Source organism: Lepisosteus oculatus, chromosome 1, assembly GCF_040954835.1.
Source record: "Lepisosteus oculatus isolate fLepOcu1 chromosome 1, fLepOcu1.hap2, whole genome shotgun sequence".
NCBI lineage: Eukaryota > Metazoa > Chordata > Actinopteri > Semionotiformes > Lepisosteidae > Lepisosteus > Lepisosteus oculatus.
In genome coordinates, this window is record NC_090696.1 from 1,376,745 (window position 1) to 1,393,107 (window position 16,363).

General features: G+C 44.8%; 1 protein-coding gene across 2 annotated transcripts in view; it reads left to right on the plus strand.

Moving 5' to 3' along the window:
* atrn (attractin) overlaps nt 1-16,363 on the plus strand; it is a 151,434-nt gene that overhangs the window by 71,722 nt on the left and 63,349 nt on the right. The window contains exons 21-25 of one of the 2 annotated variants that reach the window (XM_015343835.2): nt 499-551; nt 2,666-2,760; nt 3,724-3,802; nt 4,035-4,192; nt 5,187-7,406. In XM_015343835.2, the coding sequence (XP_015199321.2) occupies nt 499-551; nt 2,666-2,760; nt 3,724-3,802; nt 4,035-4,192; nt 5,187-5,219 (418 nt within the window). In that variant the 3' untranslated portion in view covers nt 5,220-7,406. Of the gene's footprint in view, nt 1-498; nt 552-2,665; nt 2,761-3,723; nt 3,803-4,034; nt 4,193-5,186; nt 7,407-16,363 lie in introns of those variants that run through there. The other variant, XM_006629110.3, reaches the window with a different exon arrangement.

Sequence of the window (16,363 nt, forward strand, 5' to 3'; positions counted from 1 at the left end):
CTTCTCCTTCTTGTCATTCATCTTCGTCTTCTTCGCCTGCCTGCCTGCGTGTGTGTGATCGGAGCTGCACCTCTCCCCTCAGAGGTGACCTGTGTGTTCCAGGGTCACACAGCTGATAGGAGACCTGGCCTGTTTAAAAAAGGCCCTCCCCCGTGCTTTCTAGAAAACAAAAGCAAAAAAAAATGTTTCAAGTTCCTTTAGCAAGGATATTTTTATTTCTGTGATGCTGGAGTTAATTTAAGCCTTGCTTTGACAGCTTCAGGGAGCTTGTTCTTTGTTATTCACAATAATTACGGTGTCCTGTGTGTGTGTTCGTGGATCTGACAGGGTACAATCTCGTTCTGCCAGATCCTTCCTCTCCTTTCTTCTCCGAGGTGTTGTGGTGTGCGCTGTCTTGCTGCGTCTTGTTTAATGTGCGCTGCCTGCCTGGCACTCGGAGAGTTTGTGAAGGCGCCTTGTCACACTGATTAACCGTCTGCCCGCTTCTGTCTGCTGCAGGTGTGAGGTAGAGAGCCGTTACCAAGGCAACCCCCTCAAAGGCACCTGCTATTGTGAGTATATGCAGCATTGAAAATGACCATTTGTCTACAGGTCCTGTTCAAGCCAGAAGTGCTGAGCTTTCAGAAAGCTGGTGAGAGTGGAGCTGCAGGTGGTCAGTGATTCTAATCTACAGGCAGGGGAGCGGCTGGACAGGAGGTTCAGGGCTCTTCACGATGGCAGGGCCTCCAGGTGTGAAGCAGAGTGTGCCAGTGTGTCAAGGAGCCTGTAGACTGATCGGTACACTGGCATTAACCTGGACCACAGTGTTTCCGCCTGCATTGGCTCAATTGTGAATCACAGAATTCTCAAACATGCTTAGGGCAGTGCAGGAAATGTATTGTTTCTTAAGGTAGTTACATGGTTGCTTTGGTTCTGCCTGTTAAATAGAATTACTGTTTACATTTGAAACAGAACTTTAGGAGTATATCTGCAATACTGTTGTAATGCTGTTTTTACTCTATTATTTTTATTTGATATTGCATTTTTTAGTGCTAATGTTTTACTTGATGCATTGCAAGTTTCTCATTAATCAAATTGGAAATTGGAGTGTTGCCTGTTTTGGAGACTTTTCTCCCATTCTTAAGGCTTTGACGTCAGTGATCCTGTGAGTTAGAGGTTCAGACAGCAATACCAGGAAAGATGCCAAAGCCTCTGAATGCCAGGGGGACCAGGGCCTTCTTGGAAAGTTGCGGTGCAGCCTCCTGCAAGAGAGAGCACCTTCCTCTTCGTAGTCCCTTACTCCTCTCTTCCTCGGGCTGGTGCTCTAATCCATGGTGCTTTGAAAGGTTGAGCTGTCTTCAGATCAATTTCCAATTCCTCCTTCCCCACCATGAAGCAGCAGTACAGCCAGCTGCTTTCAGAGCTTCCCAGCCCCATGTGCACTACCCGATGCACAAGCTCTGTGGTTTTGAAATCGCTGCCAAAGCGAAACAAAGTTAAAAATACAGAGACACAGCATTGTGAAGTTCCTGGAATCTGGGTAATATCTTTTCGCATTATTTTGTTCCAGTAATTCCTTACAAGATCCTCACTTGGATCTCCTTAGTGCATGTTGTTTCCTATACATAAGAATAAAACACATTCTTCCTTTTTTCCTGCAAAATCTGGCACTTCTCAGCACGGCCGGTATTTAGGTATCGCATTATGCTAATTAATAATAGATTGGCCTGGGAATAGCAGTTAAGTGTCTTTGTGTCTGCCTCTGTATACCGTGTATATAATCATGACTACCATCACTATTTTTAGTTTTTGTTTGGAGCAATTTTGAATCCTGTAGCCGTGACAGAGCGTCAATCTCTGGGGAAGCCCCTTTCATGGCTCACAAGGAGCACTTTATCTTCTAGTGCTGTCTCATGAGGCATTAGATTCACCCTTTAAGGGTTCAGACTCACAAAGCCACACGCCATTCGTGTAGTCCACCTGTCTGTGAGTGTGTACTCATAGTAACCCTGTCTCAGAGGAAACATCCCAGCCTACCAGCCAGGGCAGGGCCTTGATTGTTTTAAACTAATCAAAACGGTAATGGGGATTATAAATTAGAAAATTGAATGGGAATTGAATTGTTCAGACCATCATCCTCTGCTCTGTATAGCAGACAGTGCAGCCTCCTTTGCAGATATCCTGGCTTGTGCCCTGTGAACGGGTCACTCTGCCACTGTCAGTGTGGCAGGTGTGCTGTCAGACCAATTATCTGCCTTCTTTCCAGAATGGGTGGCAGCAATATCACCTGCTTGTAGCCTGATCTCATCTCAGCTTAATGGCTTAGGAAAGTGGGACTAATCGGTACTGGTAAGCATTTGCCAGTGGCATTGTTGGACCAGCAGGGGGCACTCTTCCCTTGTACTAGAATCTCCACACCAATGTCCCAATATGGTGTCTGGGGACATTGTATTATGGGGGTACTGTTTTGTGGATTGAATGTAAACTAAGAACCTGATCACTTGGTCATTTAAAAGTCTCATGGCACTGGCCATGATATAAGGAGCAGGAACCCTGGTGCCTCCTGGCTAGTACGAGCTGCTGTGCCCGAGTGCCATGACTGACTGGGCTGCCTGGATCCTGGTCTTTGACTTGAAGGTATGCAGGGCCTCTGTGCTGACGTCCTGTCTGTTCTGTGTGCATGCAGATACCCTGCTCATCGATTACCAGTTCACCTTCAGCCTGTCCCAAGAGGACGATCGCTACTACACGGCCATTAACTTTGTTGCCACACCGGAGGAGGTAAGTCTGTCTGCTGAACTGCTTTCTTTTTCACTTGTCCCTCTGTTGCTGCTGCGTGCATTTCAAATCGGGATCTTCCTGCTGTGAATTTCTGTGTTCAGCACATTCCTTTCAGCAGTAAAGGGTTTTGGTGTTTTTCCTCTGCACTTCGAGGAGTCATTATGAGAGCTGTCTCCCCGAGTGTGCAACACAAAAAAAAATGTAAACAGGTCACAGCCACCAATGGCTTCTGTGTATTCTGCCCCCCCTGGTCAATGATGCAGACTGTCTTGGTAGCTTGCTCAGTTCTTCCGAGCCTGTGGCTTCTCTGCAGTGCAGCAGGGCTGGTCGCTGTGTATTTTTGCTGGCAGCCACGTTGGAGATGCACTTCTGTGTCCTCTCTTGGGGCTCCTCCTGCCCAGGAGACCTGCAGGTGTTGCTGAGGGACCCTGACCGGCCTGGCAGGGCATACCGCTCCATGAACGTATGGTGCCCCGTTATAAAGAGGCAGAGTTAGGGGCTAAATCATTCATGTGATTCCTGGTTTGGATGTGCTTGCACTTTTTCCAGAGCTAGCTGTGCTCCGGACTAGTTATGTATCATCCTGACAGGAGCTGTAACTGCTTGCAGGAAATACTCATGATTTTCCAGGCTAATGTATGTTTTTTTCTGTAAAAAAAACACTAAATTGAGAAAGGATACAAAAACAAATAGCTGTATGAGCTGTTCATTATGTCATAACAATGTAATCACTGATTAAAACGCAGAAGGATTCACCTGGAAGTTTAGCAGTTTTGTCCTTGTTAGGGTAACTTTGATTCATGAAATAGCTTCCTTTGTTTGAAAGACATGTACCATAAAGCACTTTGTGAAAACCTTTCCCGATAGCTACATGTACTGCATTCAGTGTATACCACTCTATATTTATCTACATTTTAATGTCATTGCCAGGTTTTTAAAATATCTTCTCTTTTGATCTTCTAGCAAAATCGGGACCTGGACATGTTCATCAATGCATCAAAGAACTTCAATCTCAACATTACTTGGGCGACCAGTTTTGCAGGTAAAGATGGCTGTGAGCCATTGGCCATGGGAGCTCTTTCCATGAGCTGTCAAATCATCTAATTAACAGTTTAATTACTTAGTTCTTAATTACAAAATTGTCCCTGGTTGCTTTGTTAATTCCAAATTTGCATAAATGGTGACTTTGTGCAGGATTCATCACAGGCTCACAGTGCTCACGGGGCAGGAGAAGCCCCCTGTCTTACCTCACCTTCTTTCTGCTCCTTCCACAGCTGGCACACAGGCAGGTGAGGAGATCCCCATAGTCTCCAGGAGCAACATCAAGGAATACAAGGACAGTTTCTCCAACGAGAAGTTCGACTTCCGCAACAATCCCAATATTACCTTCTTTGTGTATGTCAGCAACTTCACCTGGCCAATTAAAATCCAGGTGAGCATGTCTCAATTTCGCAAATGAATCTCCTGTTGCAATTGTCGCACCTGCGGTATCAGCACAGAGCCAGTGTGTGCATGAATGGCGTTCATGATTAAGTACGCTAGTGAAACGTGCCAGCTTGCTGCAGTTATATCAGCCTGTCTCTGGGTGACATATACAGGTATCTAACCATGCTTGAGCAAGCTAGCGATCTTTTATTGGTAACTGTACTTTTAGTGAAATAAAAAACTAGTGTCACGTGTCTACTATTCTGCATTAGTTCAACCAGGAAGTGAGCCCAAAAAACACATCCTGAAATGAGATGGGTTCAAAACCCTTTTAGACTGAGTTAAAAGCACATCCTTATAATGCATCTTAAATATTGTTTCAACTGCAGAGGAATAGAAAGAAGGTAAATTACATTGTTTTGAGGGAATGAGTTAAAATAGAAATATAGTCCATCACTTTGAACAGGATTAAACTGACACTGTATTTGAAAAATAAATATGGCTTTTTGAAACCACTGTTTACAATCAAAGCTAATTGTTATTAGTTCACCATGCACATTTTACTGATATAAAGAAACATAATTCATTAGGAGTAATAAAATTTGTTTCTGCATACTTTAAATCTTGGTTTAACTACTTCTGGAGCTTAATTTAAATCACACCGAAATGTACTCCAAAAACCATTCGGAGATGCTCAATGTTGGCACTGTCCCAGTGTATCTCCTGCTGTGGTTGGGACCGGTGGGCAGGGCTTGTCATAGCTGAATGTTAGTAATCTTGAATGGAGTTCAGAAAAGTGAAAAATGAAAAATGACTTGTGTGGAAGCTTTGAGTTCTTTCTGGAGTTTTGAGTGACGAGTTCTCCTCGTCCCACTTACCTGTGATCTGTTAGGTTAATCGGAAGGTGTCGGGAAGCTGAGGGCCAAAAGTGTAGATGGCAGAGAGGCCTCCAGTGTTCTGAAGTGTGTGCGTCTGTGACATTTTAAAATTACTTTTAACAGCATCCAGTCAAGAGGAGTTACAAGAGGAGTTAAGAAATCAGCCTTTCTTAATATCCATGTCTCCCTTCCCATCGTCTCCGGCAGCAAATCTCTAAATGTAAGAATCAATATGTTCCAAAGGTTTTAATGGAGCGTTATGGTCTATATTTAGACTGTAACACTGGGCGCAAGAAAGTCTTTGAACTGGAAGATTTTAAAGACAACTGGTGCGCACCCCTTTTAGTGTGAAATACCACTCTGCAGTTTTACACTGTACTGTTAGCTATGATATTAATGAGAGAAAAATCTGATAACTAACATCTTGCATCTGGTGTCTTTATAAGCAGATGTTGAGATTCCTCTCAGCAGGCATAGTTTCTTTAAGGCTTTTGCAAATGTGTTAGCAATGCGAAATCTTGGGGTTTACACTGCATTGCCCAGGGCAAAGTGTTGTAGTAAGGAGGACTACACATGCAGTGTTGCATCCAAGCTGTTGGCCCAGCCTTGCAGTGCATCGTGTGAGAGCTGGCAGATCTCATCCTGCTTGGTGCTCTGCTGGCTATCCTTCTGCTGAGAGAAAACAACTGGCATTTATGTACAGTAGAAATGTACCTGATGTCTCTCAATGCCTCACCAGAATGGCTCTGCCACCATTTGATCTTCCCAGTAAAACTGCGTGCATGACAGGGCTGTTTTTTGTGCATAACTTTCTTTGCAGATGTCCTTGAGTCCTAGAACAATGATCATCCTCTTCCTTAGACAATGCCATGTGTCATGGCCTTAGGGCTTACAACTATCAGAGACCTCTACATTGTCTCCATAAATTGTCTTAAGCTGAACTTTATTGGAAAAAACTGAGATAGGACTAGGTTTTGAAATGGGAAACACAAAAGCCATGTTTTTTTTATTTATTTTGGTAACTCAATTGAGAACAACTTCTCATTTACACTGTTAACCCGGAGTCCCTGTTCTGCAACAGGGTGTGTAACTTGAGCAGTCTGGGTCAAGTACCCAGGAGAAGGGTAAAACAACTAACCTTCCAGTGATTCAGAAGAAGTTTGCTTTGCTTAAACTGAGAGCTTGCATTCTGTAAGCTGTGTTTGCAAATTCAGAAATGAAGGAGAGTGACACATGTGTTAAATAATTCTTTGTGTTAAAGTGTCTGTCTGACACCTGTCAAGAAAAGCTACACACAACACCTTTTCTGCAAGGAGGGCAGATTGATCTTGTAAAGAGAATCAAGCCTGGTACTATATTGGTGGAAATGAATGTTGGAAGCTATGAAAACAAGTTGCTAGCATGTTGCAGCCCAACAATTACAGTTCCCTCTGTTGAATCTGGCAGCCCGATGATTGCACTGTTGAACTACTATGTCCAACAGAGGCGTTTCTGCTGAGCTGTTAGGATTGAGTTCCTTGGCTGTGAGATGTAAAGAATCTGATTTACCATTAGTGTTCCTGAGTTTCCTGACCTGAACTGAACCCAGTACCAGTATGAGGGACTAGAGCACTAGTGTTCACTGATAAAACCTCTTGCTCCAACAAAATTGCAACTGCATGGGCTGGGCCTGTGTTCTTTAGCTATAATGGTAAATGTATTTTCTGGATGCCTCTCTGCTGGATGTCCTCACAATATTGAATGTAACGGGGTACCACAGATAGGAATTTGACCTGTTGGTTTTTGTGCTCTTCCCAGATGTTTTCTGAAACGTACCATTCAAAAGCATTCAAACATATTGTGAACAAGGAGGGGAGGGTGTATTGTTGTTCAACTACAAATACATCCCCCAAAAACAAGAGAAAAGCCTATTTTTGTCAATTGCTTATTGTATTGTTGTTCAACTACAAATACATCCCCCAAAAAGAAGAGAATAGCCTATTTTTGTCAATTGCTTATTAAAGCAAATACCATGGCATAGAAATATCTTAACAGCAGATGTTTAACACCATGAGTATTTCTTAGCATTGTTACAGATACAGTACTTTGTGATTTCTACAGGCATTATGTAAAACAGGAGCGTAGAAAGCTGACCGTTTGACAAGCAGGCTGATTGTCTAGCCTTGGAATACCTTTCAATAAAAACAATTTTATAAATTTTTAGAAATGAACTATTCTTGCCAGCAAATGATGGATGTTTGCTTTGAGGTCCATTCACATCCTCTTGTGTATAACTTTCTTTTGTTCTTGGGTTTTTTAGACACTGACTGTCTTCAATTTGAATAAAGGGAGCAGTAACAGACACAGTGCTTGTTATTTTTTTCTTTCTGAATGTGAAATACTCTAAATACTTCCCCCTACGCTTTTGGCATGCTTGAGAGAGTGTATGTGATACGAATGAAATGTGAATGATACTTACCCTTTTTGTTGTTTCCCTAAAATCAATGCAGTGTTTCCCCCAGTGGAGTATTGTATTGTGTTGCGTTGATCAAGATGGCCACCAGACACCTTTCCTGTTTGTAGTATCACACAAATGATCTTAAAGGGAAAGGTTACTGGTGAGCCATCTATAAATAACCGATGTAAGGTTAGGTGTTTTGTTTAAGTGAATATATCACGGTTGCATGACTCTGTTAAAATTTAAAAGGTTTTTTCGGATGGTTGAATACTTTATTTTGATCAATCTGCCCATCTCTGTTAAGAAAATGTGAGCGAGTCCCTTTCAGAGGATGGTCCTTAGAAGAGGAGGGGCTGTAAAAGGGATTGGGAGAGTTCAGTATGGAAGAGGGTGCCTTGGAGGAAAGGTGTGGAGAGTACTCCTATTTTTTTGGCAATAAATCCACTTTTTTTTGCATTTGAAGACTGCTTGTGGGAGTTTGGCTTGACACACCTTCTTACCTTTTACCAAGGAAACACAGACTTCTTGCTGGTTACCAACCTTGAGCACATTTGATCCATGGCTACTGGTCCTTTCTGGCCTTGAGGTCTGGGATCTGAGACAAGGAGAAGTTTTGTATTCTTTTTAATACAGTACCTACACTATGGCAGTGTCCCAATGTATGGGAGGCATCTAATTCAAGTGTGCTCGAAAAACATTGTACCTCTGAGCAAGTGGACAAAAGGTCAGCTTTTTTACCCTTATGGTGTCCCTGTGAGTCCTAACAGTGTTGCACATTTTATAATGCGTGATCTTGATTGCAGGTGCCCTTTTCATTTGTGTTCTGTATACATGATTCTGGTCCTTGAAACTTTAGCTTATGTGACATTGGTATGAATGTATTTATAGGTAGATGTTTAACCTCTATGCGTCCCTGTTTGAGCATCTGAAGACTCACCTCCTGCAGGCAGATGTTTCAAACACATCGACCTTCTTACCTTTCCCAGTAGTCCCCTGACTACTTCCTGGTTCAATCCCTACATCCCAAAACCTATATATATGAATAGACTGCTGTTTATTCTGAGTCATTGAGTTGCCTTTAAATCCATTTCCACAGTGCATTGTCACCTTGCTTTTACAGAACTGGAAAGGTATAAACCTCTGCCAAGGAATGAATGATTCCTGCTGCACCCAGAATCTTGAGAAAACGAGTTTGGAGGGTTGGGGTGTCCTGGCCTTGGCTTGAGCTATGCTTTGAGTGGAGGTCTGTGCGTCAGATGAATGTTTTATCTGAGAACACTGATTTGCACTCTAAATGGGTTGATATAGCTGGTGTGATTAGGAGAACAGTGGGAAACTGAGGCTGTGAATGGGCTTTTGTTTCCTTTGAGCCACATTTTTGAAAGTGTTTGTTTATTTATGTAGTTTATTTAGCTGCCGCGGGGGCTCTTGGCTTCTCCACAAGCCACACTGCATGTGGGCAGACAAGAGCTGACAGTGACACCCCGCTGACTAGGACAGTGACACCCCGCGGACAGTGACACCCCACTGACGGGACACCCCCCTGCTGACTGGGACAACCCCCCGCTGACAGTGACGCCCCACTGACCGGGACACCCCCCCGCGTGATGCCCCGCTTGACAAGGACCGCGGAGCGGGACAGCCCACAGATCCTGCACAGGATTATGTGGCAGAGTAGCTGGTGCAGCTTCAGTCTCGACAAAATAAAATCCTTTGAGGTGAATATAAACACGTGTACAGTATATAAAATGATGTTTTTCCAAGTCTTCAGATGTTCACTCTAAAACGTGACTGCATTCCCTGGCTTTGTTGAAGTGTGTAAAACATTTCTGCGTTTTTTGTTTCTTTTTGGTTGTCTGAATGTCTAGAATGCTTCAGTGTTGGCCTTGCTTCCTGTTTCTGCTTTTCATTCCAACTTCTAGGCAGCTCTCCCCTCTCCACAGCTGTGGCTTTGTCTCACTGTCTGCACCACCTTTTGTGTGTGTTTCAGTAGCGCTTTGCTGCGCGTGCAGACGCTTCTGTAGTCCTGTAACAGTTCTGTACCTGTACGCTCATGTTGTATAAGTCTTTGTGGTATTTTGTGGAGCGTTTTTCCAGTGTTCAGACCAGAAGATGGAGAGCTGACAGTAACACAGCGGCTCACAAGCGAGTTCTGCTGTCTTTGCTTAAGAACATAAATACATCGTAGTCTTCAACTTAAGCCACGGGTTCAGCAACTTCCTGGTCCAGCAGATATGTACATTGGGAGGTGTCTGGTGTAGATGCGCCGAGTACTGGTGGAGGAGGGGACTGGTTGTGCAGTGAAGAGGAATCACTGGGAGGAGCTGAGACAGTGGACAGTGACTCGCTTAAGACCAGTGGACAGAAACATACAGCCTGTTTTCAGATCAGCACTTGGTAAGGAGGTCCCGCGGTTGGTCAGATGGGCCCTAAAGAAATGCAGGAAAAGGGAGTGAGCAATGTCTCTGGTTTTCAGGACTCATAGAGAAAGAGTCTTTATTATCCCCAAGGGGGCTATTAGTTTTACAACAGCAGTGTTGACATACAGTAATTGTAATAGTAGTAGTAATGGTAACACTTTAAAGGCAGAAAAGTGTATCAGGATGCTGTTATCAAGCTATCTGGATCCTCGTGTATATGTTAGGAGTTTCAATAAAACTAAAGAGTTTAAATAAAACTGTAGTTTGTGAGTGTAGGGTGCCCAGGCAGCCCGTACACAGCCAGGAGGGGGTCGGAAAGGTACTGTAGGGATGTTGACTGGGGTAGCCTAGGGTCAGAGAATGTGTGGAGATGGAGAGAAGGGGCTTTACTGAAGCTGCTCTTCCAGCCAGGAAAGCATTTGGTTATTAAAAAAACATCAGAATAGCTAATTAGCCCACCTCTTGCTCCATCCTGTCTGCATGCCGGCCTCCTTCCTAGTCCGCTGTACTGCATGTGAAGCACTGCGACATTCCCAGCCTTGGAACAGCAGCTCTCTGTAATGGGTGCCAGACCCAGGTAATAAAATGTTCTTTGCTGAAAAGTGAGATCCAGCCACTGGCCCCAGATCAGAGGGCGTGAGGGTGTGTGTGTGTGCGTGGGAGCGCGTGTGTTTTCGCTGTGAGTCTCGGGTGCGGCGCAGACTGACGAGGCAGAGCCCTGCCTCTGCTCCTCTGGAAGAGGTCTGGCCCTCGCCGAGCTCCCTCCCTTTCCCCAGCCTGCCTTCAGCCAGCCGCAGGGCTCGCTCAGCGTCTTCATGGCGCTCGTGTGACATCTGCGCTCTACACGGGACTCCTCTGGAGAGGACTGCTGTTGTCTTTTCACACCTTGCCTGCTTTTATTTATAACTGGATTGTGTTCAGCAACTTACAGTCAATAAGGTAATTCTTCGAATGTTTTATTTTTGGATGTTTTTGGTGTGAAGGGTAGCTCTGTTTCTCAACTGTTGCCTTGTCAGAAGTTAAGCACACCTCAAAACAGTGCAGCAGTGAGTGTCAGCAGTGTTGCATTGAAGACATTAAAAGTAAATAAGAGACTCGGAGTTAGCCATAGTTGGGCTTAGCGTGCTCCTGTGATATGAGCAGGCTGGCTTGTAGCTGTGTATCAGGAGAAAATCTTACAGCAGCTGCTTCAGCATCTGCCTGATTGGGTGAAAAGACTTTTTAGTTCAACTTTAGGTCATGGCAGATTAACCACCGACAGGATGCCTTGTCCATGGTGCCCTGTGTGTCCCAGCGAGCTTTGCTCTGTGGCCTATACCCTGGCTGGAACCAGTACCTGCGGCGTCCTGTGGCCAGGTGTGCTGGGGAGGTCGGCGGGCGCCCTGGCTCCCGATGAGATGCAGAGCGGGGCCGCAGCGAGCTGCTTGTCCGTGAGGTTTTCGCAAGGAGTCCCAGCGGCCTGGACTCTGTCTTACCCTGGGAACCAGCGGTGTGAATGAAAAAAATAGTGTTGAAGCGCAGGGGAGCGTAGTTACTGAGCGAACGGGACAGCACACATCGGGAGCTTCACCTGTTAACTGCACCTCCATGTGGTCTCTGGTATCACTGTGGCGTGTTTTATTTTTTGGTTGTTAACAGCATAGATTACCAGTTATTAGTCATTAGAAATTCAAAACATAAGTAATAAAAACAATAAGAGTTACTGTAAAAGCATCATTCAGGTTCCCATGACGGAGTCGTGGGGAGTGAAGTAATTAATATTGTCTGTTATGACAAGTGGTTGAGTGCAGCGACAGTCGCTTCTTTTCACTGATTACGTTATGCTAGAACAGCTCTGGGAGATTCTCCATCTTTTTATTGTTTGAAAAGACTAATTGAAATCGGGATCAATTAGATTTGGGGTGACGGGAACCATGGTAAGACTGAAGTTGTGCTGATTTCATTCAATCCTAGCTCTAAGCGCAGAGTGGACTGCTTCATAAAAAAAATGGCTACAAATAGCTTAAGACTTAAATAGAAAATGATCTTCAAATATGGCATTGATTATTAAACACTTTTTACACCTCCGAGTTAAAATAATTACTGTGTAGGTGTAGTGATGAGAAACATGTGCTGGGTGCCGATCATGGACTGACAAGCATGGGGAGCAGGGGAAGGGAATGGGTTCGATGTGCCTTTTTCAGGCCTCCCAGGCAGCTTGAGGGCAGGATGGGCACTGTGTTTTGGCATTCCCAGGTTCAAATCCAGGCTATTCCACTGCCGGACCAGGGCTGGAAGTACTGCCTTAGGGGCCAAAAGATTGCCGCCTTCCGGGACCCTGGCTTGCTGGGAGGTCGTCTGGCAGGTTGTGAGAAGCCTTCAGGTGAGAAAGGTTGTGGTAGTCTTCAGGTCTGCTTGCCCCCAGGGGTGGCAGCGCAGTGCAAGGAGAAGAAGCCAGACATCCGGACTCCTGGCATGTTGCCTGGCACCTCAGGAGTCGTGTTTAAAAAACAGGTTATCGAGCCCAGTTGTTAATGTAACCAGGGATATAAATGGGGGTGATGAAAAGGGATTCTCCGAGCAGCTAGACTAGTTGGAGAGTGTAAGGTGTAGGAGGTACAGCACCACTCTAGGAAAGTGCCAGATGGTTAACACCAGGGGGAGGCCCTTCAGGGAGCTCTTTTTGAGAGATCGGTTTATTGGCCATATACAATTTCTTGCATAAGGAGAAATTGTATTTTTCACATTCCCCAACTTGCTCTCCATGAGACACACAGACAGAGAGAAGCTTGGGGTCAGAGCGCAGGGTCAGCCATTGTACGGCACCCCTGGAGCAGTTGGGGTTAAGGGCCTTGCGCAGGAGCACAGCGGAGTAGGATTCCTCCGCCAGTTGCGGGATTTGAACTGGCAACCTTCCAGCCACAGGTGCAGATCCTTAGCCACAGAGTCACCGCTTCACCTGTGGAGTAAAAGTACTTTTGGTACTTATTAGTTAATTGGTCTGAGAATCTAGCATGACTTTGTTAGCTTGTTCCATTCCCCTCCTACCCTTTGTGTGTCCAGCACTGTGGGTTCGTGGGTGGAAAGCTGAGGAAAGGGTTACTGCTGTCGAGTGACTGACTGCTCTCCTGGCAGGTCGAGCCCTGCGTGGACGAAAAGAAGGAGCAACAGTCTGCTTAATTCAAACCAGATTTATTCACTTGGCCTCAGGCTATGAAAATGTGCTGAATCTGTTATTACAGGCCTCCTCTTCAGGGCTTCGTGTTCTCAAAGGCACCTTGTTCATTTGCCGTCCTTGGAATGTAAATAAAACTGCGCTATCTTCAAAAAGGGGAACAATGCACTTGTTTTAGTTTTGCATGCTTTGGAGACTGGAACTGACTGCTTGGTCTTAGAGGAGAGTGCTGACAGGAAGGGAAAGGTGAAGAGCACAAGAGGTGCGGAATGGCTCTCATCCAGCTGTTTGATAGCCAGTCAGCCTCAACAACATGGCTGGGTAGCTTGGTCCATACTCCCACAACCCATTTGTGTAACAACCCAAGAAGTGACTCCTGTCCTGGCCTTTCACCACAGTGAAGAGATGGGGAAGTGTGCTGGAAGGGTCTGTGCACAGCTTGCACTCCTGTGACCGGTTACTGGCGTGAGGCTTGTCTAACGGTACCTGCAGATACTACACTGAAGACAAGGGCGTAAAGTATAAACATGGACAGCCCTGGAGCTTTCAGAACAGTAAGAATATAGTACAACAGTACAGTAGTAAAGTAGAATTAATTGAAATCATCACTACATATATAAATTTTTGTTACACAACCCGTGACCATATCACAAATCTGCGGTGGATTATGGAAAAATGTCATGAACATCAGAAAAACATCTACATTTGCTTCATCAACTACAGTAAGGCATTCGACTGCATATCGAACACGATAAGCTATGGAAGGCCCTGCAAAAACTGGGTGTGCCAGCACACTTGATCCAGCTGATAAGATCCTTTTATAAAGATCAAGAAGCAACTGTTTGAACACAACATGGAGACACCGAATGGTTCAAAATCGAGAAAGGTGTGCGACAAGGCTGTATTCTGTCCCCTTTTCTTTTCAATCTTTACGCGGAAATGATCATGAGGAAGTTAGATCTGGAAGAATTGGAAATCGGTGTGAAGATTGGAGGCAGAAATATTTATTGATGATACAACATTACTGGCGGAAACGAAAGATGGCCTGAAATACTGTACCTCATTTTAAGAATCAAAAAGGGAAGTGGAAAGATGGGTTTCCACCTTAATATCAAAATGACGAAGATCATGACAACAGCTGGAAATGGAGCAGTCAAAATAACCATCAGTAATGAAGAGATCGAATGCGTCAAGGTTTTGCTTCCCAAGATCCATGAGCGACCAAACTGGAGAATGCGTCCCTGAAATCAGGCGACGAATTGCGTTAGGCCATAGTGCGATGCTGAGCATGCACCAAATCTGGAAGAGCAAAGACATCAGCCTCACAACCAAATGCAAAATTGTCCATGCTATTGTGTTCCCCATATCAATGTATGGGTGTGAAAGCTGGACCCTGAAAAAAGCTGACCGAAAAGAGGATGGATACTTTCGAGCTATGGTGCTGGAGAAGACTGTTACGGATACCATGGAAAGCAAGGGTCACCAATAAAGAGGTTCTGGATTTCGCTTGAGGGAAAGATCACCAGACTCCGGCTCACTTATTTTGGTCACGTGATGCGTTGATTCATTGGAGAAAGCAATGATGCTGGAATGGTCAGTGGGACAAGAAGACGAGGCCGCCAAAGAACACGGTGGCTCGACACCATCAAAACAGACACTGGCTTAGGCATAGAACAGCTGAAAGAGAAAGTCCAAGACCGGAAAGCGTGGCGAGAGATGGCCTATAGGATTGCCGAGAGTCGGATCCGACTGACCGGATAACATCATCATCATGTTACACGAAAGTAATATGCTTCTTGAAATGTGCGTGTTTGAAGAAGGGAAAGTGTCCTTTTTCCTCAGCTTGTAGGGACAGACAGCAGCTAGGCGATCTGTGTGTGCAGACTGTGTGCCAGATGTCCTCGCTGCGTTCCATTATTTGATTAAAAACAGGCCTTTTGTATTAGTTGCCTTTATTACACATTTTGTCTTTTAATGCGTGTCCAGCAGGAGACAGACCTCGGGGTGCGTCATACAGACTGCTGCATGCATGACTCCAGGCACTTAGTCATGCAACCTGCAGAGCCGAGCGCAGTCAGGGGCACGAGCCACGTTTCCTCCTCACAATAACACCCTTTTCCGCACTTGGAAGCTGTGATCTGAGTAGCCTTCAAGAAGTGTTTAACAAAACAATTTTGTACTCGTTAACATTAATATTTCCAGGTTGTCTGTTGCTCTCTCAGTACATTTAACCAAGGTGATTTCTTCTCTTGTAATTTCCTTCACTGTAGTTACCAGGCGTTGGCCCACTGAGAAGTGTCCAGGCTGGGAGCTTCTTTAGTTCGGCTGTATGTTATTATGAGAGAGTTTTCAACACCTCCGAGCACACAGGGCTCTGACAAAGAGCACAACAGAACGGGCTGAAGGTGATGAACGGTCTCAGGATCTGCGCCTGTGGCTAGAAGGTTGCCTGTTTAAATCCCACAGTCGGCAGAGGAATCCTACTCCGTTGGGCCCCTGAGCAAGGCCCTTCACCCCAAATGCTCCAGGGGCGCTGCACAATGGCAGACCCTGTGCTCTGACCCCAAGCATCCCTCCCTGTCTGTGTGTCTGTGTCTCATGGAGAGCAAGCTGGGGGTAAACGAAAAGACTAATTCCTAATGCAAGAATTGTATAGGGCTAATAAAGTGATGTTATGTTTAGGACAGGTTTTTTTAGCTGTGCTGCACCAGAAAAGCATGGAGTTATCCTGCAGTTGGAGAATTCTTCCTCAGATTGTATGAAGGTGTGGGGGTTTCTTTTAACATGCTTAGTACTTAAATTTCCTCTTCCAGAAAACAGCCTGCTCTGTTAACAGGGGTCGGGAAAAGTGATTTGAAAAAGTAACCCATTGCAGTTAGAAGTTAGTTGTGTAAGGGATTACATTTTTATTTAGGAAGTTTAATTAAATTTAATTTAAGAGGTATGCTACTTTATATACACACTCCATAACTCCATACAATTATTGTCCCCATTGTGTTTTTATGTACACAAGTAACTTCTAACAATGGTATTACTTATTAAAAGTAACATTCCCCCACACTAGGTGGTGGTGTAGTGATTCAAGCCTTTCAGTTTTGGATCTGGATAGTGAAGCATTCCCAAGTGATTTTGGCCTCAGTAATTATCAATATCGCAAGGGTTTGTGCACGCACACTAACCGGAATGGCAGCTGATGGATGGAAAGGGTTAAAATATATTTCCAGTATGACCTGTTCCACACTATCGTCTTGTGGTTATTGGATTTTCTTGCAGAGCTGGGGCTGCCAGG